At 38.1% G+C, this 25,300-nt stretch overlaps 1 protein-coding gene across 4 annotated transcripts in view; it reads left to right on the top strand.

Moving 5' to 3' along the window:
• Positions 1-469: 469 nt before the first annotated feature.
• RB195_000476 (uncharacterized protein) overlaps positions 470-25,300 on the top strand; it is a gene marked incomplete at both ends in the record, with an annotated part of 60,124 nt that continues 35,293 nt past the window's right edge. For 2 of the 4 annotated variants that reach the window (XM_064196848.1, XM_064196850.1), the window contains 18 exons: positions 470-523; positions 7,167-7,319; positions 9,221-9,311; positions 9,635-9,764; positions 9,881-9,980; positions 10,041-10,163; positions 10,225-10,397; positions 10,460-10,578; positions 10,641-11,029; positions 13,143-13,219; positions 14,507-14,679; positions 14,993-15,159; positions 16,949-16,978; positions 17,047-17,100; positions 19,385-19,540; positions 22,688-22,750; positions 22,941-23,234; positions 23,412-23,550. In XM_064196848.1, coding sequence (XP_064052729.1) covers positions 470-523; positions 7,167-7,319; positions 9,221-9,311; positions 9,635-9,764; positions 9,881-9,980; positions 10,041-10,163; positions 10,225-10,397; positions 10,460-10,578; positions 10,641-11,029; positions 13,143-13,219; positions 14,507-14,679; positions 14,993-15,159; positions 16,949-16,978; positions 17,047-17,100; positions 19,385-19,540; positions 22,688-22,750; positions 22,941-23,234; positions 23,412-23,550 — 2,485 coding nt within the window. Of the gene's footprint in view, positions 524-7,166; positions 7,320-9,220; positions 9,312-9,634; positions 9,765-9,880; positions 9,981-10,040; positions 10,164-10,224; positions 10,398-10,459; positions 10,579-10,640; positions 11,030-13,142; positions 13,220-14,506; positions 14,680-14,992; positions 15,160-16,948; positions 16,979-17,046; positions 17,101-19,384; positions 19,541-21,106; positions 21,674-22,687; positions 22,751-22,940; positions 23,235-23,411; positions 23,551-25,300 lie in introns of all 4 variants that reach the window. The other 2 variants (XM_064196847.1, XM_064196849.1) reach the window with 2 other exon arrangements.

Raw genomic sequence — 25,300 nt, 5'->3', positions numbered from 1 at the left:
CAACACGATTCCAATCAGTCTCGCAGTAGACACAAGCATACAACGAAGCGTATCGATTGATCGTTCGCACTCACCGAGTTTTCTTTTAAATTTCCCCTCGTTGTTTCAATTCTATATGAAAATTTTCAATTGCTATGTTATTACTCCACGAAATGTACAGACCCCTGTGATTTTCCTCCACGATGAGGAGGTGTTGAGCGACGTAAAACGTCTGGCCGCTTGTGATTGGTTACCAGTTGGGGGGGGTTAAGTGCAATTGCACAGAGTTTTCCTTCGGGCAGTATCCAGCCGAGCGGAGGAGAGCAGTGTATTTTTAGTTGGGCGGACTTGCCTCGATTCGCTCGCCAGCCAGCCGCTCCCTCTCTCGGTTATCGCCTCGAGCCTCCTCTTCTCACTCATCACTCTACACCGACACAATCTAGCAACTCAAACTGCCCGAGTCACTTCCTTTCCACTACAGGTACTAGCCATGCCTGGAGCGCCACGCTTCACCCAGAAGCCGTCCATACAGCAGACACCTACGGTACGTACTGTGTGTTATATCACAGTTATTAATATTCTTACTGTCTTCTTGGGTCCATGCTCGTCATCTCCTTATTTGTTCTGGAAAAATTTGCGTTCTTCTATTAAGTTGTTCGTTTGTTCTCTCTGCCTTCTTTTTCATCTGCAAATTCTTATGATGTGGTTCTAGTTCTGAGCCTGAGAATCCTCTAATTCCTCTTCTTCCTCTTCCGTGCGGTGGAACGGTGTGTGATGTAGATAGAAATACCTTACTGAGCAAAATGCACAGCAAATCATAGGCATAGTGTGATAAATGTGTGTGAGGGGGCGAAAACGCGCCTGCCAACTGCCCTCCTGCCGATGCCTCTTCTTGCGCAACTCGCAAGACGTTGTAATAATAAAACGGCTACCCGCTGCGTGTTTACTTGTTGACTTCAGCAGTTTCGCGGGAAGATTTCCATGGATTGGTTGCGAAAAAAACCATATGATCACAAGTACTATTTATTTCAATTAATTAATAGTAGGTGTACTAAGTAGTATAAAATGGTATAAAAAGAAAATTAGTGTATTACTGACCTGCTAATAAGACTTTCTTCATGAGTTAATTAACAAAATCGATGTTTCTACATAAGAGGAAAAAAGAATAAGAAAAAGAAATAAGAGATAATATAAGAAAAAGTTCAGAAACAGCTAACTACTTCGACGTTTTTTTTTTCAGGGAACTTGTGATACGGAAGAAAATTAGGTGGAAATTTCTGTTCTAATGTACATAATGCTGCATGGTTACCAAGAAATTTTAGCTTGATCATCTATTATTCTGTGGATGTAATGAGATGATGAGGTTATATTCACCTTTATAGATCTACGGTCCCAAAACTGGACCAGTTCTTCTTTCTCGTTGTTTTTTTTTTTGTGACGGGACTGCCCTCAGTCCTTTTTTTTAGCTCCCCTCTCTGTCCACTCTAAGGAAAAGTCGACTAAATTGCATTTAAAGGGGTGGTGATCCTTTTCAACAAAAACAAAAAGAAGAAAATGTAAGCTGAAATCATGGGATTTTTTCCGTCTCAAAAATATTTCTCATGTCTGGGATTCAAAAGCGAGAGCAGCTGATCTGTTTAAAAAAATATGCTGTTAAACATTTGCGTTAAGTTGAGCTCTGCTCAGGATTGCGATATCTCAATGCAAGGGATTTTGGTCAAAATCACTTGCGAAATCATGTCAAGCGATATTTTTTTCGGCAGCACAGGTGGTAAAATCTCTGGTTACTTGGGGTGTAGTTAGATTTACTTTACCCCTTGATGACAGCACTCTTTGCGTTTTTAGCGTCGATCGAGTTTACCGAGCTATATTTGAACAAGTAAATAATAATATTAAGTAATAATGAACCCATTAAGCGCAAAAAAAAGACTTTAAAAATTTAGGAAATCATGAAAAATAACAGTTCGAAAGTTTGGGGCTCATCGTTTAGCCGTTCTGTCGCCAAAGAGTTGATAGATGTGGGCTAAGAAATAAAGACTGACGGTTTAGATGTACAGGTAATCGCTCACTATCCGAGCTTTTTGGATTAATTAAATATTGGGCATTAAATAATATAAATAAATAAAAATATAATATAATAATAAATATGACATATTTATTATTATTATATTTTATAAAGACCTGAAATTAACTTAGCCTAGGTAAAAAATGTTTAAAATTAATTCTGGATTTTTTGTCGAAGGTTTCTCGAATTTTATAGATGATACAATAAATAATGGTAAAGTAAGTAGTATAATAAGAACGTAAGAACGGTGACGCTATCAAATCATCATATCAACAACGGATCAAATTTTGTCATTATGTCAAAAAAAACTTCTGTTAGAAATTTCAATTAAAAATAAAAATCTAAAAAAAATACTGAGGTAATTGGCAAATAATTTAGACGGGGAAAATCACGAATTTCGATATCGTCTGCGGTTATCACTATCGTATTGTGGATTTGGGATCCTAAAAGGGGCCGGATTACGGTATCTTCAGGGAAAACACGAGTTGTTATGTCCGTATTAGTACCGCTTAGTTCCGAAAGATGTAATGATCCATCAGTGGTGGATGAGGATTTGTAGTTCAGGTGTTGCGGATGCGTCTTTGTTACAATCAAAAGAGGTACCCACTACCAGCTGCTCCTCCTCGTTCGTTCTTACCTAGCGGTTCTCAGTTCTGGAACAATATTCCAGAACGAGCCGCTGGAGTTATGGGACCAGACAGTGGACGTGAGGCAAACAAACCAATAAAATGCTTAGTTCGGAGTTCGTCAGGATCGCTGAATGTTGTATTTTCCATCTCTTTTTCTGGAGTAAGATAGGGCCAATCCGAAGCTTTACTTCAATTCGTCGTCGGTCTGGTCTATCCGGCGACGAGTTTCACCATTGAGGATTGAGATACTCATTTGAGGATTTCAATAAATTATGGCTTCCGGTTGATCTCCGATGTTTCACACACACTTGAAAAGCATGTCTTGTCCTCTCGTCGCCGGCGCGCAACAGCTCTGTTTTCTCACGGATCAGCTGATTGCTGAGGTATTTGCAGAGGAGGATTTGTCGCAATATCCCGGCTATCCGTTGAAAAACATAGCGTGAATACGCCACGACATTATCAACGAATACTGTTACACTCGGCAGCCTCATGCTGGCAGCGCCGGCACAGGCGTTCCCTAATTGCACTGCCGACGACCCCAATTTGCGGTGCTTTAGAGAAAGTGCTTCTCTAAACTGTGCAATAGAAAACAGGTGTTGTTTTGCACTTCTTTTTTGTCAATAAACATGAGGGATTCGTTTGAGGATGTCTGGATTGTGACTGCCGGCTTCACGCTCTACAAGCACAATTCCGTAAGATACAAGGCACGTCGGCGCAGATATTTGCTGAGACAAACGGTGCATATGGACGGACGGACGGATCGAGCCGCGAGTGAGTGTGCGGTTTGTGTGACGGCGACGGAGCCTGTCGACGACAACCACATTTGTCATCATCGATCATCACCGTCGAAAAGTGAACCGATCGTGGATGGTCAGTCGATGTGGCTAGCTGTATTAACTTGGTCCAGAGGCAGCGGTCTAATATAAGCATCCTGAGCATCGCATGTACCTTGATCATACACGACGGACTACTCCTTCGGACAGCTGGAAAAGAGGTCCCCAAAGGTACAGAAACTTCGTCATGGGACCTGAGCATAGGGTCCGCAAGAGGTTCTCGGGAGCATAACGCGACCATATTCTGCGAAAACGATTCATGCTCTCGCTCCTGAATAGAACCGACATGAATCCTGTACACCAGGAGTCTCTTTCCCGTTCTCCACTCTTTCGAGGCAATTTCCTGAATTTTCTGGAGCGCACAAGAGCGAGTGTTTCCCCGAAGTATGTAGCAATCCACAAATTCTATAACTTTACGCTAAAACATATACTTTTGAAGTGAACTTACGAGTAAATTTTCCACTTCAACTTACTTCATCAAACTCGGAGAGCGACGGGTCGGGAGGTGAGATATTTACATGATGTGGGCGGGGCTTAACTCGAATATGTCGCTACACTACCGGATAAGGCGACACGTTATTGGACAAAAAAGTACGATAACCAGCAAACAGCATACATAATCAGATAGAACGTCATTTGATTGGATAAAGTGATACGGTATTTAATGAGGTCAGTTGATCACGAAACTAATCATATAACTATAAGTGGTGTTCAATTTCAAACGAATATTGATCTAAAAACTTTCAATTTGAAATAAATATTAATTTAAAAAGTAACAAAAATTAAATCAGCATAAGTAACCAAAAACACTACTCGACTTTCGTAGAAAAAGGAATGCTCTTTCAAATTTACTAGAATAATAACACTAAGCTTTTTTTCTGTGTGCGAGTTTAAATTTCAAAAAGAAGAAAAAACGCTGTTAGGCATACTTGAACCTAACGTCTCAATAATCTATAGCTGTAGCAATTCTTACTTGAAGAGAATCTCCCAATATTTCGTTGAAAAGAGCCATTAACGGTTAAATCAGAACTTAACATTTTTTAAAAAGTGTTTTGGATTCATTCATGATAAAAATTGCTTTATTTTTCTCATATTTATTGTATATCATTCGTTTCAGCAGAAAAGTAAACTAAATGAATAAATTTTGCCCTCAGCTAGGCCAATTTTAATCTATCTCAAATGCTGATTCAATGAAAACACAATTTAGATATTTTTGCTTTAAATGTGCAGGATAAGGTGCCTTATTTTGTGGATTAAAGGCATCACCCCACGAATCTAATGTGGTACGGATTTCAAGTGGAATATTCGTATACGGGATCGTAGATTATAGAGATAAGGGTGATTCCGTTATTTCTTCCTAATTGCCGTAAAAAACGACCCGGAAGATACGGCTTCGAGCGTTCCGGCGCGCTATTTTCTACAAGAAGTTCGTTTAGAGCGTGCCAGCCTTGTGCACGCGCCGCATCTTCCGGGCCGTTTTTCTACGGCAGTTAGGAAGAAATCACAACCCTCTCCATAATCTAAATACGTTTACTCCACCTCAAATCCGTACCACCTCAGATTCGTGGGGTGATGCTTTCAACAATTCTGCACCGTTGTTCCTGATCCGGTTTCCGTTCTGATGTTTTGTCACGGATGAAGTGTTTCAATGAACAGTTGGTAGCTTTGACGTAGGACTGGAATTTTGTGAAGTGTTTATCGAAATAAATCCGCACAGGATGGTTGAGATTCGGCACATTATTCAAAGTAGAGGCTCAGATTGCAATTTTTTCTTCGGCAAAATGCGCATTTTTTTCTTCACAAACGGCTCAACTGGATTTTGTGTACGTTCTCGAGAGGTTTCGAACCACAGAAAACCGCTCCTGAAAAACTAGAAAAATTTGCAAAATTGAGAGGGGTTTATTTTGTTCATAGTAGTAGACAATGGAAAAATCTGTTTGGAAAGGGCAGCCAAAAAACTAGTTGATATTAAGGAAATCATTCACGAAAGGTCAGAAGAGAAGAGGGAGATGTTCTGCCTTGGAAAAACAAAAAAAAAAAGGAAAAGAAAATTTTCTAGGAAAACAAAGGCACTGGAAATAGAGGAGTAAGAGAGATACGAGCTGAAATCTTCGGACGCAATAGGTGATCGTTGAGAGGTTATACCAGCTGAGAAATGAGAAAGAATTCCTCGGAAATTTTTCAGAAAGCGGAACTCATATGTGGAAATCCCTGCGTTCTCTTGCCCAGTCTGTGTCTATTCTAAAACTCAATTTTGGAAGTATATCTGAAATCAGTGGCTCATTTGCTCCTCGGTAGTATTTTCAAAATTTCATTCCGTTCACTTCGAAGAATTTCGAAAGTTGGCGAAAGAATTCGAGGATACACCATCCGAGATGGATTTCGGAAGAAATATCAGTAGCATTGTTGTAGATATCACTGATTCAAGTCACAACGTGATTCTTTCAATTATTCCGAGAATTCTTTCGAGAGGTACGGTAAGGGCATGGCTTTTTCTTAAAAGCTGTAAAAATTCCTTAGCTTGAATTCATCTCTTGTTTTATGGCGCAACTGCGTTGTGCCTGAGGCGATCTTTTTGCTTTTTGTTTTACTCTCTTTTTGGAGTGATAGCAAAAACGACTCATTTTATATCCTAGAACTTTCTATTTTTTCGCATTTAAATTTCGCATTCTTCCATTTTTACGTTTTTTCTGCTTTTATCCAAAATGATAGTAAATCGAGATGAAATTTTAAAAAAAGTGGAATTAGTATGAAACCGTCTCGGAATCATTTTTTTCTACATGCATTCTGAAGGTCTTGATTCACAGTCTTTGACTGAAGCTATGGATTCGAGTCTTTTTAATTATGTAAATTTTTAATTAATTAATTATTATGGTGATGTTAGAGTTCTGAAAGAAACTTGTTTTTGAAACTAAGGTTTGATCACTGATAAGTAGCAACGCTAAAGTAAAATAGATATAATGAAAAATCTGAAGAATGATATAGAATAAGTTATAATAATAAAGAAACAATAATAAATTAGCAAGTTTAAAAAAAGTTTAAATTTAAAATTTAAACTAAATCAAAATTAAATCAGTAGAAGGTAGTTTGAGAAAGTCTCTGGGAAAACTTTGTCTGAGTTGAGAGAAAAACGTGACTGCCCACAATATATCATAAACTCATGTGCTGTAGGATGACCTACTCAAGGACCTCAATGGATTTCCTTGGGACCCTTATGAAAAATAGCATCAGTTATCACTTCTTTGGATTCTATTTCATTGTCATTATCAACTAGTCACTTCTATTTGCAAATTTTCCAACTCTGATGGAAATTGATTTTAGAACATAAGAAAAGAAACAAAAAATAAAACAGGTTTTATGTTTTCTTGTTTTCCCAACGAGGTTTTTGGTCGAAACTTTATTTTCTGGCCATGGATACAATTTGTAAAAGCACTGTGGTTCACCGGCACCGCTAGTCGGCGGCTCTGGCCTTTCAAGAAGGTGAAGTTGTCGTAATGTCAGCCCACAATTAAAGTTTCATCGAAATCTCTCCGGGGAAGCAAAAAAAAAATCCATAAATCCAGTTCACACTGCCGTACCTTCAAGAAGAGAGGACTTTGAAATTGTTGTTGTTGTTGTTGTTGTTGTTTGAAAAAAAAACAGATTTTTTTCTATTTCTAGGGTGATTTGCTGATGGAATGTCTTCTGGAGGCTGACCCTCCACCAACAATCGCATGGCAGCACGGTGGTAACGTGATTTCACCGTCCGCACGTGTTGTGCAGCTTCTAACTCCACTAGAAGGAATACTCTATAAGGCAAATCTTATCATAAAGGTACGCGTTATATGCGAAATTTTTTCCCGTTCTTCAAAGGAATTTTTCAAAGCTTCTCGATTATTTTCACTTTTATATCTTTCCCTTTTGGGTGAAGATTTTTTATGATTATTCTGGGACAAAAAAAGTGGAACCTGTATGTTTTTCTTCTTATTTTTCCATTCTCTTTTTCTCTCTCTCTCTTTTCTTTGCCGGGGATTTTCTGCCAGAAACCAGCTTTTTCTCATTACTCCTCTATTATATGGGGTTTGCTGTGGTAAACCCCGCATGTTCCACAAGTATCGCGTTCAAAACCAAAAGAGATTCTAATTTTGTCTCTTCCTTATTCCATTCTTATTGTTTCATGTGATTTTTACACTTATGTTTCTGATCGAGATGGTTCTACACGCTGAAACTGTCCGGTCTGTCTCCCAATCGAATTTTTAAATTAATTTTTTTTTGCCTCTAAGTGTTACACCACTCAAAAAAGGTGAAGCAAAGGGGTTCATATAATTGATGATCCCAGAATACTACGGTGATTTCATCACTCAATTATTGATATAATTATCAGTGATTTATTTATTTTCTTACTTAAATTGCAATTGTTTTGAAAGCATATGTAATTACTATGTATTCACTGTACTTTCATTCATCACTATGATACCGTTAATCAAACCCCGGAACCCTCAGTAAAATTAATTGTGTGCTACATATGGGTTTTAAGAATTTTCAATTTCACTTTTTCATCAAAACGTTATAAACAATAAGATTTGAATTATTTTCAATAAGTAATAGGATACGCGAAACATGGCTGCTAAACCACCAAAAAAAAGTTCCCAGATAAAGAAAAGAAGACTTTAAGATTTGCTTAACTCTTCATTCCTGATATGTATGACTTTGTTTATTCCGGATATGAGCAGTTTATTCAAAATACGCCTTATTTAGGGCAGTTGAAGTTTGTTTTTTTTTGTTTGGAAACACCACTTTGAAATAACTACTCATATTCTTACATTCGAACTCATTTCATTGACGCTTGGTTTTTTTTCTTAACTTCGAATTCTTTAAATTATCTGTCCGTCTTATAAGTCATCATGTTGCCTAACGATTTTTTTTCATAACTTCACTATTTTAACAGTCTAGTGCACTGAGTCCATTACTGTAATAAGTACAGTCTATCTAGCTTTTTTTCAATAGGAAGACATTTCAATTTATTCGCTTTTGAATTACTTCATAGATAAATACTTCGAATTTTTCGAAGCTAGATATATTCAAAACTGATCTCATTTCTTTTTGGATATATTTTTTCTTTTTTTTTGTACATAGATGATTTTTTGAACTTATTTTCATGTAATTTTGGTGATAACGATGTCTTTGGGTATTGTTATATGTAGGTGCAGAGGGTATTCATAAAGCATGTATAACTTGAGTTCCTTTCACTTCTAATATTCTTCCCAACAGATAGGAAATGTAAATACGATGCATTGGCTTAAATTGGGTGACTAAATTTTCCTCTATTTATGTAATATCCACTCCTTCTACATAATATCCATACATCTTAACACAAAGCGTGCGCATTATCATTTGAACACTTAAGATTACGAAGTTACTTAAGTTACTTAGTTAAGTTAAATTAGTTACTCTTTTCCGTTGAGGCGTAAAGCTTGCAGTAATCTGTTATATTTCTCTAAAATCTATTTTTATTTTCAACTAAATTTTAATTTTAGTTTACTTCAGCGTATGTAGACCTACTTTTTTCTTTTTATTGCATTTATTTCATCATTTTCTTATCGTTCCACCATGTCCACTGAAAGAGATTTCGTTTCTAATTTTTTTTTACAAATATTCATTTATTGTTAAATCGAATTTTATTTTCCAATTCATTCAAATAAAATGCTAATGTTAATGTCCTCGGAAACTTTCAGGAACCAAATGCTGGAGATGGTGGCGCATATAAATGCACAGCCAAAAATCAGCTGGGCGAATCTAATGCCAATATTAATCTCAACTTCGCAGGTGAGGAACCATTTTTGATGAACTCCGAGACTTTTCGATGACCTTTATATGATGTCATATATTTATATCATACCTGTATATTATATCATATAAGATATTGATCAAAAAAGTAACAGAGATTAAATCTCCATAGAAAAAAAAAACCAAAAACACATGGTAGAGAAGCATAAAAACCAGAAAAAAAAACTCTTGTAGAAAAAGAAATGCCCTTTCAAATATCGTGTTACATAACCCAAAATTCTTTTTCTTAACTGTACGCAAGTTTAAATTAAAAATTAATTGATTTAAAAAAAGTGCCACCACTTATACATTAACCTTTATAGGAGGAGGAGGTGACGAGCCCAAATCAAAAGGACCATCCTTTATCGGAAAACCACGTATAATCCCGAAAGACGGTGGAGCCTTGATAGTGATGGAATGCAAAGTCAAGAGTCCCACTCCACCGACAGCAAAGTAAGTTGATCCAGATCGATCATATCGATCATATTCATTCATATTTATTCATATTCCGATCATATTCATCGATCATATCCAGAATAATGTAATCCTTATCCATAAGTAAAATTAAGGTGGATGAAAGATGGTGTACCTCTACAAATGGGCGGGCTTTATCACGCTATATTCGCAGATCTAGGAGATCAAACGTATTTGTGTCAATTGGAGATCAGGGTAAACAATCGTGTATCGGGGAAAAAAAGCGAAAAAAGAAAAAATGACCGAAATTTCTAGGGTCCATCACTTTCTGATGCTGGCCAATATCGTTGTAATCTTCGTAATGAACAAGGTGAGACAAATGCTAACCTCGCATTGAACTTCGAGGAACCCGACCCAAATGAGCGTCAGGAGAAAAAGGTATGAAATGAAGGTGGTTGTAAAGAATCCACTTATTAACGGACGATGATACCGTTTCCAGAGTCGACGCTCACCATCCGAGAAACGTAAGGACGCATCCTCACCACGTCCACCATCTCGAAGTGAAAAATCTTCACGTCCAGGAAGTCCGAAAAAATCGATGAAATCAAGAGAAGGCACTCCAAAGAGGGGCTTAAAGGATAAAGAAGGATCACCTGCAAAGAAGTCGATGAGGTTCGTCCTGATCACTTCTTTAAAGGATAAGATGCATCCCTAAGTAAACATTCCCCTTAAAGGTCCCGAACATCGACTCCGGTACAGGAATCCGCAAACACATTAGCCCCAGAGGATGCTGTCTCTCCAGGAGATTCAAGACGCTCCAGCAAAAATATGAGTAAAATGGAAGTAGATTCAGGTAAGACTATTTTTTCTGCATTTCGTTACATGCACCACGGATAAATTTTTTTTCGATTTTAGCTGTAAAGAGAAAACCGGAAGGACTTCCTGTCCCGCCGTCACAAACTGAAGAAAAGAAGATGCGCACGTCTTCACCAGTTCCTTCCGAATCCTCGAAGCAGCAGCAGGATCTATCCAGAACCGAGTCGCCAGCACCTCCTGAGCCGGTTAAATCGCCGCTTATTTCTGAGCCCAGCAAGTCACGTGCTTCTCCAGAATCAGTCAAATCGCCGTCCAAATCCCCCGTCCCTCCCGAACAAGCGAAATCGCCGGCAAAATCACCAGCGCCTTACGAGAGCGTGAAATCACCACCACGTCAACGTACGCCTGAACCTCCAAAACAGCAAGATTCAGCGAAAAGAGAGAAATTCAAGCGACCACCGATCGTTATGGAAGCCAGTAAATCCAAGGTGGGTGTTGTCATAGCGCTATGATTGCGATGACGTAGCCGCTCATGCTCGGATTGTCGATCGACGTATGTATGCGATCGCAATGTCAGTAGTGTAAAGCGATTGATGTGTCGATGCTTTGCGGAGGAGCTTTAGCGTAGCAAAATGACAGCCATGATCCGTTCCCGCATGGATTCATGCCAGAGGGGGGTTTGTATTTTTTTTTTTTGAAATTATGGGACCCGAAACTTTTTCTCTGAAATCTTGGAACGCGAGTGGTGGAGCTCAGTCAACTCAAAAATCGAGCTGAATCTGAATAACTGAAGTCAAAATTATGCCTAACGACGAAATAATGATCTAAAAACTAGTGTAAACAAAATTTGTTGACCCTAAAATACACAAATAACCCTAGTTTTTTTTAAATTGTTCCTAATTATAATAATAAACCGGATATTAATATCCTGGCCGTAGAAAAATATTGGAGTTGAAAAATAGGTACTTGGGTAATTTCTGTTGTATAAAAACCGAGAATGAATCCCCTTAGTCAACATACATTGCTAGGATCTTTTTGCTTTTTTTTTCTTACAAAAAATCACATTCTTTCACTACGGAACATGGATAGGTGCTGTGGGAGCTTTTTTGATCTGCAGTAGTTGAAAATAATTTTTAAACAATTGATTGTTTTGGTTTAGGGGAACCATAGAGCTCTTAATAAATTAAAAAATAAGTTTTCTTCTCCTCCTTCGATAACAATGATGCGATCAGCCCCGTATTCCTAATTTTCGAAGCAAAAGCCTAAATTATTTACGAAAAAAATCGCAAGGAATGCGTCAATTTTTTTTCTCAATCTTTCAACTTTTTCCCTGAATAATTTCTAATTTACAAAGGAAAATCCCATGAAGAAAATCCCAAATAATACGTAACTAAAGGTTTACGGTAAAAATGTGCCTGTCTTTAACTTTTCTTTTTTTTCGGAGGAAATTTTCGATATTTCATACTTTCCACCAATGGTCAGTGTGGTTTTGACAAGAATGACAGCTAAGCATAAAAATACTAAACAGATCCAGAAACGTAGGATCACACATAAGCGCTTTTCCCCATTTACTCGACAAGAAAATTTCCTCGCAAGACCTATTTTAGGCACAAAAACTTAAAGGCATCACCCCACGAATCTGAGGTGGTGCAGATTCCAGGTGGAGTATTCTTATAAGGGATAGTTGATTACGGAGAGGAGGGTGATTAAGTCCATTTCTTCCTAATTGCCGTAAAAAACGGCCCGGAAGATGCGGCGCCGCACAAGGCTGGCGCGCTCCAGTCGAACTCCCCGTAGAAAATAGCGCACCGGAACGCTCGAAGCCGTATCTTCCGGGCTGTTTTACGGCAATTAGGAAGAAATGGACGGAATCACCCCCTCTCCATAATCTACTATCCCGTATACGAATACTCCACCTGAAATCCGTACCACCTCAGATTCGTGGAGTGATGCCTTTAATCAATTCTTCTGCTACTGGTTATGTTCGGAACCCTCTTTCTTTTTTCCTTATATCCAAATACAAAATAATTTCAAAAAAGGACTTTTTAGATGGTTGGCGTTGGTCATTTTTGAGGATATGATATTTTAAAAGACGAAAAAGGTCTAATTAGAAGAATCAGTTTCATGTGCTAGGAAAATATCCATCTAAAAAGAAGGTCGAGCAGAATCCGAGCACTTTTTTTCCCCACATCGCTGCCAAGCGGAGCTCATTATCATTACTTTATCTCTCTTTTTTCGCATCAATTCCTCGTGCATTCCTTCGTGACACCATCGTCGCACCTGAGTCGGCGTGCGTGCGGAGAGAGCGCTCCGCTGCTGAAACAGATGGAGTTTCGTGTGTGCCATTCGAAATAATGAGGGAGGCAATGAATTTTTATGGCATTCAACCTCTGGTGCAAGATCCATGCGGGAACATCTGCATAGGGCAATGAAAATCTAAGATCTAGAGAGTTGATTGGGTTTAATTTGATAAAAAAAAAATCAATTTGACAAGAAAATAGCAATTTCGAATATGAGCAATAAAAATTTAAGATCTAGAAAGTTAATTGAGTTCACTTCGACAGAAGAAAAATTTATTCAACAAGAAATTAACAATTTCAGACTGGTAAGAAAGGTGACACAGTGGTGTTGGAAGTTGAATGGCAATGCCATACCTCTACTGTTATCACATGGTACAAGTAAGTTTCCATTTAAGTTTCAACAAAAAAGGATATTGATTGAAATTTTATTAAAGCTAGTGAAAATTTTGGCTTGCGATAAGGAATATAATTTGTTCAAATTGTTGTTAAAACTTTGAATTTTTTCAATTAGTAGCATTTATTTAAAATATTCTAATGAGCGACAGTGTGCGCCCTCTTCCTATACCTATGTACAAGCTCTGTTTGTAAACAAATGGTGTCTTTTTGCCAAAGGGTGCTCGGCAAGAATCTGGGTGGTCTTTATGAGCACCTAGATCCTTGTGAAAGAAAGAAAAATAATAAAAATTAGTTCTTTTTTAGGAGTAAAAAAAAGTAAAAGTAAAAAAGTAAAAAAACTCTTTTTTAGGAGTAAAAAGAAAAATTACTTCTTTTTTAGTAGTAGGAGTAGTTTTTTTTTAGGAGTAAAAATTTTGTGAATGCTGGAAGCAAATTTTAAACGATACTCCAACGACTGTATTTCTTTTTTCTGGTCCTTTTTTTTCTAGGGGTCCACATCGAACGTAATAACTAAAAGAATAGTAGTAATAATAAGAAAAAATGTAATAAAAATAAATAAATAAACAATAACATAATATAATAAAAATAAATAACAGTAGTAATAATAACAATAACAGTAATTATTATATGGTGTCAGAATCGCACTGTTCTTTCTTATGAGCTAGAAACTTTTGAAGAGAACAAGAGATTGTAGAAACGAGAGCAGCACTGCTCTCTTCGTAAAATTTTTTAGACGATGTAAAAATTACAGACATTGGCGTAGAAACTTGGACTGTTTGCTGTTTCTTAAAATAATTTTAGTAAGAAATTTCCGGAATAAATCAGAACACTAGATAGGTGTTAGGCGATCACATTTTCTAAGCACTTTTCCGATGCTTCTGGAACTCCTCCTGGATCTTGTGTTTACTCCTGGTACCTTGTGAGAACACCTTGTACACCTTATCTCCTTCCTCTATGCGGAAATTCAGGAGCACATCAGCAAGGTGGAAAAATCTCATCAGCCTTGGTAACTGAGGTGTGGGTTTGACGAAAGCAATAAATAAGAAATAAATAATATAACGATATAATAAAATAATAATATAATAAAAATAAATAATAATAAATCAATGATATAGAAGCTAATAAAAACATCTAACTCAGTTAAAAACTTACATATTTTCTACAGGAATGTGTCATTCCAGAATGATTTTTGTAGGGTTACAGTGTCGTTTTCAAGGAAAAAAAACAAAAAACAAAAAAAAAAACATTGAAGATATCCATCATATTCAGGGATGGAGAGAAGATAACAATGAATAATGACTACCGTGCCACATTTGATGGAGTCAACGCTCGTCTAACAGTGAGTGATTTGACCGAAGAGAAGACTGGACTCTATAAATGTCAAGCCGTTTGCGAGTACGGTGAAAGTCAGAGTAGCGCCATAGTAAAAATGGAAGCCTCAGGTAAGGAACGGTTCTACCGTAATACTTTCTAACTTATTTATCTGTTTTTCTATTTGAAAAAAAATATCCATAATTGTGCCATAACTTTCATAAAAACAAAGAAGAATGGAGCTCATTAGAATTTCGCATTTTTATCATTAATTATTTTATTTTCCACTTTTATTTTCGTTAATTTATAATTTCGCATTTTTCGCTTTTCACAAATTTTATAAAAGGACAGGGTTTTTTTAGCATATTATATTCATATGATAGAATGATTTTAGTAAAAAAACTTTTAAAAAAGTTTCCGTTGAGAAATTTTATTTCCTTCCAGAAGAAGAAGAAACCCCACGAAAACGTAGTATTCCCGAACCGCCAATGGAAAAACAGCCACCGGAGAAGAAACAATCGTTAGCAGTTCCGAAAGAATCCGATGAGGAGACCAGTATTTCTCAATCGTTAGCTCCTGAGACGAAAAAGAGGAGTAAAAGTAAAAGTCCTGTGAGTTATTTCTTCCAAGCCGAACCAGTAGATCCTAGTGGTATATGAGTCTTTCTGTTAGCATAAGGATGGATTGTTGTCCGTTCAAAGAAATACCATAAAAATCATAAATTTTTTTATTAGGGCACATTGATACTACCGTTAGAATTTATGACTCCTCTACTATTTGAATCTATGGTGTTCTAATAGTGATGGTAAGTAGATAGTAAGAAACTAGAATATCCACTGAAAGATTGACTTTACTTGGTCGCGGAGGATTTTTTAATATTTGTGTTATTCATGGATTTTGCCTTACATCTCGGTAAGCTGTGAGTTTTTTGCCACAAAATTTCGACTGTTGGTTATGTTTGGAAGCTTCTCTTTGTTCCGTACATTCAAATACGAAATAATTTCAAAAACAGTCTTTTTAGATCTCAAGCGTTAGGAATTTTTGAAAAACTAATATTTTCGCAAATTAAGCCGTATCTAGAATTATGCAGTAATTTTTTAAATTTTTAAAAGTAATTAACGTTTTCCACGAATTCTGGCTCATTTCTGAATACAAAAAATACACAGAAATCAGGATTTTTAAGAAGTGATGAGAAGAGGAGAAATAAGAAAAGTAAGTGTAAGAAAAATAAGTTTTGTCGAGAATGAAATCCCTAACTTTTTCCTAATAAATTTAGCCCTAAACTTACCAGCAATTATTATCCATCCTACAATACTAAGCACGCCATTACTGATGACTGCGTTCTGCCGAAGTTTCTCATGTTAACCAATAGCAGATAGTGATCAGTTTAGTTGACAAAGCAACTCTTTACACCCGATGAAGTCAATTCAATACGCTTTCCTTTCACCACGTAGGCGCAGTGTAAAGAGTTGATTCGTCGAGTAAACTAAGGAACCCGTTGTTCCCGTGGTCTCAGATTCCTAAAATCAGGATTTGCATGTGGTGTTTTCTTTTTTTTTCTACTTCTACTTACAAATCAGATACTGAACCGCGCTTTCTGTTGCAGAGAACCAAACATTGGAAACTTCCTGATGCTTTCTTTAAGCCTTTCCAAACAATTTGCAAAATTTCTGAAATATTATCTGTTCCGCAGGTATTCTCTGTGGTTGCTTTAAAGGTATCATCCCACGAATCTGAGGTGGTACGGATTTCAGGTGGAATATTCGTATACGGGATCGTAGATCATGAAGAGGTGGGTGATTCCGTCCATTTCTTCCTAATTGGCGCAAAAAAAACGGCCCGGAAGATGCGGCGCGTACACGCGGCTGGCGCGCTCCAATCGAACTCGTTGTAGAAAATAGCGAGCCGGAACGCCCAAAGCCGTATCTTCCGGGCCGTTTTTTACGGCAATTAGGAAGAAATGGATGGAAACACGCCCATCTCCTTAACCTACGATCGAATACTCCACCTGAAATCCGTACCACCTCAGATTCCTGGATGGGGTGATTCCTTTAAATACCATGTGCAAAACACACAACGCATATGTAAGTAAATATCTCTGAAGATGTTTACAAGAGGTTAAATGTTTACTAGAGAAACGTTTGTTTACAAGAGAAAGAAAGAACGTAACACGCAAAAATTGAAGAAAAAAATTTTATAAATTCATTTTTCTTGTCGCAATCGCACTTCAAACATAGATTTAATCCTGAATTAAGAACGAAGGACAGATTTTTAGATATTTACATAAAATATTGCTTTGTAATCAACTTCACTAGGTGTTTATTTAATAATAAATAAATAAAAAGTCGTCTAATAAGTGGTCTAATAAGTAAATGTTGATGTTTTTTTTTTTCTCTTCAGGCACGCAGAGCGAAAAGTCCAAAGCCAGAGGTGAGTACTCGTTATTTGTAGCGAAGATTTGTGTTCACCGTTCCTGAATTTATCATCATGTCATTTAGAAAACACTCGATGAACTTCCAAAACAGAAAGTTCTTCGACCAGATCCAGATGAGGTTTGTTCGTTCGTTCATTCATTCAGTTGTGGGTTTATTTCCCAGGTTTAACAGACAGTTACAATTTGTGTGTGTCCGTGAGTGTGTCCGTGACGGAGTAAACGCGTAGAAATCCTTGAACATACCGTGTTTGTTGGCAGCTCTCTCGAGAACGGCTCTTGTTCGCGGCACATACAATACATACTCACTTTTTTTTGTCGTCAACACACGCGTCACACGGTTGCTTTTATACTATGTGAATAGCTGTGTAACTAGCTTACCGTGTAGAACTTTATCCGTGTTTTGCTGAGGAATCCTCGAAACTCACAATAATATCATGTTTCTCTCTCTTCAACGCCTCACAATTCATTCGAGATCCAAGAAGTACATTCGTTCTACGCTCGCACGTAAACACATAGATCTGTCTGTGTGTGTGATATTTCTTCAGGAATGAGTTAGAGAGGAAAAAAAATGGTTCGTTATACGGTAAGAAGAAGTCGAGAAGAACCACAAACACCGAATTCTACGACGAATCCACTGACGAACAGCGAAAGCGAAGATGATTCAGAAAGCCTTCATTATTCTCAAATTCATAATTTTATTCTAAGAGAACTCCCTAACGGATATGTTAAGAAGGTTTTTCACACCACGATTATTGATTTCTGTGAACCATATCATGGAGAAGGCGAGCTCATAGCGTTTACGGTGGTACCACCAAAAGTAAGTAAGACTGTCTCTGTATCCACAAAATCTCAAGGAAAAATGTAAATCGTTGAATTTTCACGAGAAATTCCCATAATCTCATGTTTTATAAACTTCTTAAAACATGTTTATAGGGTTCTGCGTAGGTTCACGTAATTTTGCAGCTATTTAAGTCTTTTTTTTTATTTTGAAACAAATTCCGCGGCTTTTTTTAGTGGGGTTTACTCCAACAGGCTAATTCCTAGTTATTGATTGGGATCCGTGTAGTTTGGGACGGTTTAGACGATCCTCCGAGCAGATCGCGTAGATCAACGGATGTAGATCATATCAAAATTCCCTTTATCAAACAGAAGAACCATTTCTGAGCAGTTTTTTTTTAGCAAGGAAGTTCTTTCCGGAAAAACCGTCAATCCCTGTAGAGTAGGATGCACTGCATGGTTCCCCACAGATCCAAACTATTTCTGGAAAATTTCTTGATCGAAAAAAAACAGCTCAAAATTTTGCATTAACCTAATGTCGTTGAAAAATAGCGCTACATTACTAACGATTGGTTGATCTTCTTTCTAGACCAGGAAGATAAAAATGTGACGAAGATCAAAAAGAATTGTTTATTTTATCCCTTCCATTGGATTAAAGTAGGAAAGTGTTCTGTTTTGCGGAAATATCCCATTCTCCACCACTCAAGGATCAGCAGAGATAAACAGACATGTGTTTTCAATGCGAACCCATGGATTCGTACACTCAGCGTTCTCCATCAGGAACGCAGCTAACACGAGGAGGTCGTTCCATTGATCTACCGGTTTATGAACGATCTCGTTCGGTGAGGCGGAAAAATTGCGGGAACTTGAGGGCGAGAGGGAGAGAGATAGTGGAGCGAAGGATGGATTGGATGAGCAAATATCGGATAGCACCGGAAGCATCACCGACATCAGCTCGGCTCCAACCATCGCTCTCATCCTCGTTCCTCATAGCGCTACATTATTTTCCGAGAGAACATTCGAGTAAATCCAACAGAACCCCCGGGGGATTCGTTAGCTGTTGAACAGTGATCACTCGGCAGAGACTCAGCTTGAGTCACTGCAGCTGACCTTTGCGGTTCCTAATAATCCGTGTTAGCAGATCTACAGACGCTAGATCCAGAGGAGCAGCAGCGGCAGCAGCAACTGAGCTGAGCTCACGAAGCTCCGGAAAGCGATAATCACGCGACCATCCTTGAAAGCGCGAACGTTGCTGCCTACTTGTTTGATATTTGCTTAGCTCTCGATGATCGAACTTTTCGTTTGTCAATTTTTGGTTGAAGCATTTCATATCGCAGCCGGTAGCACTTTAAAAATTCCGCAAAAAAGCAAATAAATTATGAAATTATCAGAACTCGTAGAAGCTGAACGTTAAAAACTTCTGTCACCAGGGACTGAGCATCTCTTGCAGGTTTTCCTGGATGGTCGAGGTGCGGGTGAAAGCGAGTTCTCTGAAAGATGCCTTCTGAAAATGCTAGCAAAAAAAAGAAAACTTTTTTTATCCGGAAACAAACCAATAGAAACCAAGCAAAATTCTTTTTAGAGAGAGAGAGTGAGTGAGCACGAAGTGACTTACTTAATTTCAGGAATCACAAGCTGATGATATTCCGTCATCAGGACTGGTAATCCCTGAGGAACGACGTCGGGAACTACTTGGCGACGAAAGCGAGGACGAGATCACCGAATCGATCTCGGAACTGCCCTCGTTCTCCGGAGCGAAAACCCGCAAGCGTCCATCCGAGGTACGTGTGCGCTTTTCCGAGCTTGTGCAGCCGAAAATGTGTTTGGATGCGGGGGTTGTTGTTTGCGTGATACGTGAGGAGTTTCAAAAACTCGGGCGGCCGCCGTCGAGTGCCCCGGTGGAACCTCGTCCGAGTCGAGTATTCTTCGTCTTCGTCGTCCCGAACAGTTTTATGTCTCTAACTCTCGTCTGTAAATATACAGATACTGTCTCATTATTGTGTGCATCCTTGTCCGTGTACTGTGTTCGTTTTCGTTGTTCCTTGGATATTTATCTGTTACTGAGACTACAGTACTTACTTAGAAGCAAACTTCTATATAAACTTGTGTTCCACTATACTTATTCTACTATTACAACTATTCTGCTCACTTTTTTTTTGCAATTTTCGTTTCGCAAAATTTATAAGTAAAAAAATAGGACTTGAGAAACTGCTATGCTGTAATTCTGGCGCTTTCTATTCAGTTTGAAAAAACCAAAAAAATCCTGAGAAATAAAAAGACGGAGATCTCTCAACGGAAGGAGATCCTTCTTTGCTGCCCCTTGGGTTTGATCTTGTTATTCAACCTACGATCCGATGCTGCTTTGAGATCTTGACATCAGATTTTTTTCCTTATGTTCTTTTCCCTGTATTTTGATGCTGAATTCTGGACTCTTTTGTGTGAAAAAACACATTGAAGGAATTCATCACTTCATAAATGCCCTTAAATTTTGTCCGATAGCATAACACCTCTAAATTGCTAAGGTTGAACGAAGTGTAACGTCTTTAGTAAACGCTTTTCGTTGTTACTGAGTCATTGATTTACCATAGGGAACAGGGTTACTGTAATGTTAATTAATTACCTTCAAAAATTGTATAGAGACATTCTAAATATGGGCTAGTGTTCCCTCACACCTCGTACTTTGACCCATAGCTGCATTCAGTTTCGAAGTAAACAACGTAGATCAGCCGGGCTTAAACTATAGTTCTAGTTGTTCATGGGACCCTCTCAGAATTTCAAAATTTCAAACATTCGCCTAAAGAACTTCCCTCTTCAACGTTCCCCACTTTTTCTTTTCTCTTTTCATGGTAAAATGAAATTGAATGCTAAAAAAAACTAGTTAATGCTCGCTATTTCTTTTTTTTAGTCAGCAGCTACCGCAGACATACCCTTCCATTATTTTTCCAGATTTTTCCGTTATTTCCGCACGAAAATTTATTTCAGCTGGCTTTTAGAAGAGCAAAATTGTGAAATTATTTTTATATCACTTACATTACAAGTTATTCTCTGATTTCTTAATTGACTGAGCGTCATAATTGTCCTCTATGTTTATAATTAAATATCTTCTTCATGATACAGATGTTTTTCATCTGAAACGACCTAAGCCTAAGTTTTTTACACTGTCCCGTTCATATAACAAATGTCCTGATGTCAGTATGCTGTGTTTTAGTTAAAGTCGAGGATTCGTGAAGAAGTGAGTACGTCAGAAGGACTTCCTCTCCAAGAACAGGTCCATCATCATCGCATAATTTTGTTGTTGTCGTCGTTGTCCTTTTTATCTGTTGTGTACTAACTCAATGTGATTTCAGCGAATGAGTTCGCAAAAGGTCTTGATCGGTTCGGCGAAACAGGCCCGTCCCAGCCCAATTCGCCGTCAGATCAAGGATGATATGAGTCAGGATAGTCTTATGACAAGCTCTCGATCACTCGACAAAAGTGATTCAATGTCGAGCATCCCTTCTATAGATATGGATAAAGAGCCCCAAGGGCAAACAGAAGTGAAAAAAGTCTCTAAGACAAAGAAAACTTCCACTAAAGTCAATAAAGTGAACGGAAAAACCGCTACCGCTACGGTCGAAACATCTTCCAAAGACAGTGCTACAGTTGTGAAGAAAAAATTAAAATCGACCGTAGATAGCAGAGCCGACACATCAGACGATGCAAGTTCTTTACGGTCAAGATTGAAGCCAGTGAAAAAGAAGGAAGAATCGGTGGATGATTCCATAAAGTCATCAAAATCAGAGGCGGAAGGAAAGGATAAAACAGACACATCGATGCCGACGATGATGAAGAAGTTGCGACCAGCTCCAGGCAAGCAGGGCATGTCCAGCAACGCTAGCAAGACGACCAGGGAACCGAATGGTGGCGCTGAGGATGTGTGTGTGTTTTGATGTTAGCTCTTCAACTGAATTTAAAATATATATGGAACAATGAACACCGGAACGAATTATTGTTCTGCACCGGTGCCATGACCAGATAAAATCACTGTTCGCGTAGTCCACAGTATTTTACTCAATTTTCCCCTCATTTTCCTCTGGCAAGAGAATTTTGATTCTGAAAGTCCCTTTCTTTGAGACTAGGACTATTTTCTTTGCGCTTAGCTCTGCGTAACAACGATTTTTATTTGGTGATGGGTCGTCGCTGAACATATTCAGGATGTTCATTGTATTTTATCGATGTTCCTTTCGGAAAGGCTTTTTTTAGGAACAAAAATCCTTTATTACTGAAATCAGCATGTTAGATAATCCTACCGTAGCCTTGCACTGATTCTTTAACCTTTCCACGAATGTAATTTCTGGGATTTTTTGTCCCTTGACGCGTTTCAGAGTGCATGATCTCAGAATCAAGCCTTGAGTAGCAGTACACAGCCATCAAGCTGATTCTGATTTCCTGTGAGACTCTGGATTCTAAGATCTCGTCGCTGTCTTGGGATGGGAACATCTATTAGAGTAGAAAAAAATTTATTTGCGATAACGTTTCGTTATCTTTGATGAAAAACTGAACCTCATCCTCAGATTTCTTCTCTCACAATTTCTTTGCAGCACTTGCATGTCCAGATAATTTACAAAAAAAAAGTTACACACTTCAAAATTCATCCATCACATCGAATTTGAGGGGAAAGATTGGATGCATGAGGCTACCGTAACCGTACCCGAGTAACGCAACAAATTCAGCACGCCGTTGTGTTTCCGCTTCTAACGGATCACAAATACAACAGAAAAGATCGCTAACATTGGAACAGTAACATCTATCTGTACTTATTTGTGTACTTTTCTTCGTTAGTCCGTGTTTCACGATGTTTTTCCCTCGTACCACTATCTTTCCTTTTCCCTAAGATCCATCTGCACCACCTCCTCTGTGCATTCTATCATGTTTCCCTTTATTTTCAGGATGATAAGCCAAAACGAGTCGGGATTGCAGCTCGACCCGGCGAGATTGACACTTCTGGCAGAGTACGCACAATATCCTATCTCTTTCACTCACAACCTGCATGAATACTACTAACAATCTCACTCTCATTTAGAATTGCTCATTAAAACCACTGACTTTTTATGCCGGGTTTTTTTTCTCTAAATTTTCTCTACCATTTTTGTGAGGATTTAGGCGCTCACCAAATTTTTTGAGTGAATTTTACAGCTTCAGATCGATCCAAAGGAACTGTTGAGAGGTCGTCAAGTCGGCAGAAAATCACCGGCACCACCTGCACAGCAGGCTGAAGCGAAAGCGAGCTTCTTGCAACAAGTTCAGCTGAAAAAAGTTGAAAAAGTTGCGAAACAAGGGAAAGAAAGTGGTCTAGAAGGAGTGAAGCTAAAACCCGTCACCAACGACGATGATCTTAGCGAAGCTTCCGGAAGCGAGATGGAATCACGTTCAAGACGTGGATCTATGCTGGATCCATTCTTACGCAGAGGCAGCGATATTCGACGGGATTCACTCGTGAGCGACTGATCTTCTCGCTTCTCCTCCTGCTACTCTGTCTGTACGATCCTACTGCATGACGACATACTTTTCATGAGTGAGCTAACAATTCCCTTTGCATGCCTTACATGTGATGAGTGCATTAACTCGTAAGAGGACCGCTTCAGACCCGAAAATCAATTCCGATCCTTTCAGCGACGAAGCAGTATCGACATGAGAAGAGAATCAGTTCAAGAAATTATGGAAAGAGTCTGCACTCCGTTGGTCGCGAAAGGTCAAAAAGGAAAGCCTCCTAAGATCGTCGAAGTGCCCGAGAACGTTACTGTCGTCGAAAGTAAGCTAAACACTTTATTTCCTCCCATACGAGCACAATTCCGTGAATGATACGTTTTTTTTTTCTCTCGACTCCAAGCCTACAGTTCCTAGAATTACGTTCGTTCTATGATTTCACAGATCACTCGAAATATTTGCCGTGAGATTGTCCTTACCACTTCAGTTATTGTTGTCTCAGTTTACAAAATTCCAGGAAATCGAAGAGATCGCAGAGGGTGAGAGAAGAATGAGACATGTTAAAAAAAAGAAAAGAAAGAACACATTCACTCAATCACGTAAATGACAGCAAATCTTATAGTCTTATTCTATAACGAGCCGTTTTCCTTTTTTAAATTTATAAAATATTGAATTTTGATTAAAAATGATCTTGCACATAAAGAGAAATCTCAACTTAGTTTCAGAGTAATGTTTGATAAACTCCACCCTCTGGGAACGTATCCGTCAGTAAATTAAAATTAAAAATCAATTAATTAGCTGGTAAATACCTACAAATCCCATCGTTGAGCGTTTAATTAACCGCTGGAACCGTTTCGTGGGAGCGTATCAACAAATTGACGATGCTGGCGTCACTCACAGACAATGAATGCATTGTTCGAGATGCGAGTGTGGGCGTGTTCACACTCAATTCCCCTTAATCGTCCTAAAGAACACATGCGTTGCGGACGTGGTGCGTGTACACGGGTGGTGCGTTCTAACGTGTCTCGTGGGGAAAAACGGCCAATTACGCCGTTTCCCACGCCGTTTTTAGGACGATTAGGAGGAATTGAATGTGGAAACGTGAATCGTCAATTTTGTGCAATGGTGCATTTGATCCTGAACTGTAATTGTAGTTTAAAAAAATGTGATTATTTTTTGAAGATTCCAACGTGGCATTCTTAAGCTTTTCCAAGTAACGTTTTCCATTTTAGAGGAACTTTTATGGGTGAACTTGAACTTGAAAATAGCTCAAAAATCATAACTTTCGTTTGAAAAAACTAAAAGAAGGCGCCATTTGATCTACTTTCTTCACAAATGGATAATACTTTGCAAAATTCTAATAATTTCTCCATCTTGACGTAAATATATGGTTATAAGTGTTTTCTCATTGCTACAGTATTCTAACGAACGGGATTCTTCAAATCTCCACATTCTCATAAGTTCTTTTTTTTTTATTCAATCAAAGGGTTTCAGATCCCCAAAGGAGGTTATTTGTAGAGAGAAACAGTAAACATTCATCCTCCAGCAAGGTATAGATGAGTTTGTCATAATTACGGCAATTTTACCTGATTTAGTCCTTACCTTACATAGATACCTCAGTGCGTTACCGAAGTTTTAGGATTTACAGGAGAACATCACATAGACTTCAGAACACTAGTAGTTCTCCTCACAGTTCACTTTTCTAAATATTAATCTAAAATTTAAAAAAAACATTAAATCAGCATAAAAAACCAGAAACACTAACTTGTAGAGAAAGAAATGTTCTTTCAAACAGTATTTTACATAATACTAAACTCTTTTTTCTGTCCGCGAGTTTAAATTTTAGAAGAAACGCCTTTATTTATGTATCAACCTAATAAACAATCTAATAAACAAACAACCAATAATAACCAACAACAACAATAACACTAATAACACCTAATAAACAAACAAACACAACCTAACATAGTTTATCTCTACCACTTTTCTATATTTTTCAAAGAATTACCTAGAAGCAGAAATAACCAAAGAGCGAAAAACTGAGTTCACTATAGGAGTTCCAGCTTCACCCCTCT

This window comes from Necator americanus, chromosome IV, assembly GCF_031761385.1.
Source record: "Necator americanus strain Aroian chromosome IV, whole genome shotgun sequence".
Taxonomy (NCBI): Eukaryota; Metazoa; Nematoda; class Chromadorea; order Rhabditida; family Ancylostomatidae; genus Necator; species Necator americanus.
The sequence above is the reverse complement of the archived record's forward strand: the minus strand, read 5'-3'. Positions and strand labels throughout refer to the sequence as shown.